General features: G+C 43.7%; 1 protein-coding gene across 1 annotated transcript; it reads right to left on the bottom strand.

Moving 5' to 3' along the window:
- Positions 1 to 2,234: 2,234 nt before the first annotated feature.
- On the bottom strand, positions 2,235 to 2,687 carry LOC120035686 (cornifin alpha-like). Its single transcript, XM_038982249.1, has one exon. It carries the CDS (start codon positions 2,685 to 2,687, stop codon positions 2,235 to 2,237), a length of 453 nt encoding a protein of 150 aa, XP_038838177.1.
- Positions 2,688 to 4,957: the final 2,270 nt, after the last annotated feature.

The raw sequence follows: 4,957 nt of genomic DNA, 5'->3' as shown, positions 1-4,957 counted from the left end.
TACTGTATGTTATCTGGTTATACTATAGTCTGTAGGCTGTAGGCTTGTTCATTTAGCAGACTAGATACTGTATGTTATCTGGTTATACTATAGTCTGTAGACTGTAGGCTTGTTCATTTAGCAGACTAGATACTGTATGTTATCTGGTTATACTATAGTCTGTAGACTTGTTCATTTATCAGACTAGATACTGTATGTTATCTGGTTATACTATAGTCTGTAGACTTGTTCATTTATCAGACTAGATACTGTATGTTACCTGTCTATGCTCCATGATATAGACTGTAGACTTGTTCATTTAGCAGACTAGATACTGTATGTTATCTGGTTATACTATAGTCTGTAGTCTGTAGGCTTGTTCATTTATCAGACTAGATCCTGTATGTTATCTGGTTATACTATAGTCTGTAGACTGTAGGCTTGTTCATTTAGCAGACTAGATACTGTATGTTATCTGGTTATACTATAGTCTGTAGACTGTAGGCTTGTTCATTTAGCAGACTAGATACTGTATGTTATCTGGTTATACTATAGTCTGTAGGCTGTAGGCTTGTTCATTTATCAGACTAGATACTGTATGTTATCTGGTTATACTATAGTCTGTAGACTTGTTCATTTATCAGACTAGATACTGTATGTTATCTGGTTATACTATAGTCTGTAGGCTGTAGGCTTGTTCATTTATCAGACTAGATACTGTATGTTATCTGGTTATACTATAGTCTGTAGGCTGTAGGCTTGTTCATTTATCAGACTAGATACTGTATGTTATCTGGTTATACTATAGTCTGTAGGCTGTAGGCTTGTTCATTTATCAGACTAGATACTGTATGTTATCTGGTTATACTATAGTCTGTAGACTTGTTCATTTATCAGACTAGATACTGTATGTTATCTGGCTATACTATAGGCTGTAGACTGTAGGCTTGTTCATTTAGCAGACTAGATACTGTATGTTATCTGGTTATACTATAGTCTGTAGACTGTAGGCTTGTTCATTTAGCAGACTAGATACTGTATGTTGTCTGGCTATGCTCCATGTTATAGACTGTAGGCTTGTTCATTTAGTTGACAAGATATGTTTATAAGTCACGTGTCATTATTTCATATTATATAATTGTATAGTAAGAAGAATATAATTTAACGTAGCTGAATGAAATAGAAAAGGACATGTTTCCCCATTCGGGAAGCGAGAGTGCGCATATGAAGTGGCTATGTAAAATTAGTGACCACTAGAATTTGATTTGAAAAGTGATCATTTGAAACAGGTCCTATAAGCCATATTCAGAGTTATTTGGCACTTTTAGTTGTAAAAGATACAAACCTCAAACCTTTTTTTCCGGCCGTTTGTTTGCTTTGGCACCTTTCAACACCCCTCATTATCACATTTATGCAAGCAACCACTCACTTACACTACTTATTACTGACTACACACACACCATTGTTAATTGTATGTTGTTTACTTCAGTTAATAAATATATTTTTGTTATTCCTTATCTCCACTTTGTCTCCCTTTTTTGTTACGAACTTCGAGGCAGTTTGTGACACATATCTAAACGCATATGATCCACATTAACACTGTTCCTGCAGCTACCCGGTACTCTGTACTCCATGGTCTCCTTAACCTTGTCCCTGCAGCTACCCAGTACTCTGTACTCCATGGTCTCTCCTTAACCTTGTCCCTGCAGCTACCCAGTACTCTGTACTCCATGGTCTCTCCTTAACCTTGTCCCTGCAGCTACCCGGTACTCTGTACGCCATGGTCTCCTTAACCTTGTCCCTGCAGCTACCCAGTACTCTGTACTCCATGGTCTCTCCTTAACCTTGTCCCTGCAGCTACCCAGTACTCTGTACTCCATGGTCTCTCCTTAACCTTGTCCCTGCAGCTACCCAGTACTCTGTACTCCATGGTCTCTCCTTAACCTTGTCCCTGCAGCTACCCGGTACTCTGTACGCCATGGTCTCCTTAACCTTGTCCCTGCAGCTACCCGGTACTCTGTACGCCATGGTGTCCTTAACCTTGTCCCTGCAGCTACCCGGTACTCTGTACACCATGGTCTCCTTAACCTTGTCCCTGCAGCTACTCAGTACTCTGTACACCATGGTCTCTCCTTAACCTTGTCCCTGCAGCTACCCAGTACTCTGTACACCATGGTCTCTCCTTAACCTTGTCCCTGCAGCTACCCAGTACTCTGTACACCATGGTCTCTCCTTAACCTTGTCCCTGCAGCTACTCAGTACTCTGTACGCCATGGTCTCTCCTTAACCTTGTCCCTGCAGCTACCCGGTACTCTGTACTCCATGGTCTCCTTAACCCTGTCCCTGCAGCTACCCAGTACTCTGTACTCCATGGTCTCCTTAACCCTGTCCTTGCAGCTACCCGGTACTCTGTACGCCATGGCCTCCTTAACCTTGTCCCTGCAGCTACCCGGTACTCTGTACTCCATGGTCTCCTTAACCCTGTCCCTGCAGCTACCCGGTACTCTGTACGCCATGGTCTCCTTAACCTTGTCCCTGCAGCTACTCAGTACTCTGTACTCCATGGTCTCTCCAACCTTGTCCCTGCAGCTACCCAGTACACTGTACACCATGGTCTCCTTAACCTTGTCCCTGCAGCTACCCAGTACACTGTACACCATGGTCTCCTTAACCCTGTTCCTGCAGCTACCCAGTACTCTGTACGCCATGGTCTCTCCTTAACCCTGTTCCTGCAGCTACCCGGTACTCTGTACTCCATGGTCTCCTTAACCCTGTTCCTGCAGCTACCCAGTACTCTGTACTCCATGGTCTCTCCTTAACCTTGTCCCTGCAGCTACCCAGTACTCTGTACGCCATGGTCTCTCCAACCTTGTCCCTGCAGCTACCCAGTACTCTGTACTCCACGGTCTCTCCAACCTTGTCCCTGCAGCTACCCAGTACTCTGTACGCCATAGTCTCCTTAACCCTGTCCCTGCAGCTACCCAGTACTCTGTACTCCATGGTCTCTCCTTAACCCTGTCCCTGCAGCTACCCGCTTCTTCATTTGGGAAACCAATGGAAATAAGTCGGGGGGTAACATCGATAGTAACATGTTTTCACAACAAAACATGTTTAATTCAAGTGTTGACAGCCCCTCTCTGTGTTCTGGAGAAAGGAATTAAGGAGAGAGAGGAGGAGACGGAAATACACGGTAGTGAGATATTCTGTAGTTAAAGGAATTAAGGAGAGAGAGGAGAAGATGGAAACACACGGTAGTGAGATATTCTGTAGTTAAAGGAATTAAGGAGAGAGAGGAGAAGATGGAAACACACGGTAGTGAGATATTCTGTAGTTAAAGGAATGAGTCAACCTATTAATGAACTCTGTAAGCCTCCACAATCAATGAACCTACAACATGGCCTAGGGCTCTACGTTGTCTCCCAGACTCATGGATAGAAAGTTTGGAGCATCAGGTAACTAGTCCATCCAGTGTGCATAATAACACCATCAGCACTTAAAGGCTAGACCAATTATGTACCAAAGACCTCTTGAATCAGCACTTAAAGGCCATTACTAGATTTGGTCTAATTTTGGAGTCTAGGCTAGACCAATTATGTACCAAAGATATCTTAAAAAATAAATAATAATGTTTTTCTGTCATGCGTAATATGCAGAAGGCTGACTTAGCCCACTGCAGTAAAAGGTTTTATGTGACCCTGACTTAGCCCACTGCAGTAAAAGGTTTTATGTGACCCTGACTTAGCCCACTGCAGTAAAAGGTTCTATGTGACCCTGACTTAGCCCACTGCAGTAAAGGGTTCTATGTGACCCTGATTTAGCCCACTGCAGTAAAAGGTTCTATGTGACCCTGAATTAGCCCACTGCAGTTAAAGGTTCTATGTGACCCTGACTTAGCCCACTGCAGTAAAAGGTTCTATGTGACCCTGACTTAGCCCACTGCAGTAAAGGGTTCTATGTGACCCTGATTTAGCCCACTGCAGTAAAAGGTTCTATGTGACCCTGAATTAGCCCACTGCAGTTAAAGGTTCTATGTGACCCTGACTTAGCCCACTGCAGTAAAAGGTTCTATGTGACCCTGATTTAGCCCACTGCAGTAAAAGGTTCTATGTGACCCTGACTTAGCCCACTGCAGTAAAGGGTTCTATGTGACCCTGATTTAGCCCACTGCAGTAAAAGGTTCTATGTGACCCTGACTTAGCCCACTGCAGTAAAAGGTTCTATGTGACCCTGACTTAGCCCACTGCAGTAAAGGGTTCTATGTGACCCTGATTTAGCCCACTGCAGTAAAAGGTTCTATGTGACCCTGAATTAGCCCACTGCAGTTAAAGGTTCTATGTGACCCTGACTTAGCCCACTGCAGTAAAAGGTTCTATGTGACCCTGATTTAGCCCACTGCAGTAAAAGGTTCTATGTGACCCTGACTTAGCCCACTGCAGTAAAGGGTTCTATGTGACCCTGATTTAGCCCACTGCAGTAAAAGGTTCTATGTGACCCTGACTTAGCCCACTGCAGTAAAAGGTTCTGTGACCCTGAATTAGCCCACTGCAGTAAAAGGTTCTATGTCACCCTGATTTAGCCCACTGCAGTAAAAGGTTCTATGTGACCCTGACTTAGCCCACTGCAGTAAAAGGTTCTATGTGACCCTGACTTAGCCCACTGCAGTAAAAGGTTCTATGTGACCCTGATTTAGCTCACTGCAGTAAAATGTTCTATGTGACCCTGATTTAGCCCACTGCAGTAAAAATTTCTATGTGACCCTGATTTAGCCCACTGCAGTAAAAATTTCTATGTGACCCTGATTTAGCCCACTGCAGGAAAAGGTTCTATGTGACCCTGATTTAGCCCACTGCAGTAAAAGGTTTTATGTGACCCTGATTTAGCCCACTGCAGTAAAAGGTTTTATGTGACCCTGATTTAGCCCACTGCAGTAAAAGGTTCTATGTGACCCTGATTTAGCCCACTGCAGTAAAAGGTTCTA

This window comes from Salvelinus namaycush, unplaced genomic scaffold, assembly GCF_016432855.1.
Source record: "Salvelinus namaycush isolate Seneca unplaced genomic scaffold, SaNama_1.0 Scaffold1092, whole genome shotgun sequence".
Lineage (NCBI taxonomy): Eukaryota > Metazoa > Chordata > Actinopteri > Salmoniformes > Salmonidae > Salvelinus > Salvelinus namaycush.
The sequence above is the reverse complement of the archived record's forward strand: the minus strand, read 5'-3'. Positions and strand labels throughout refer to the sequence as shown.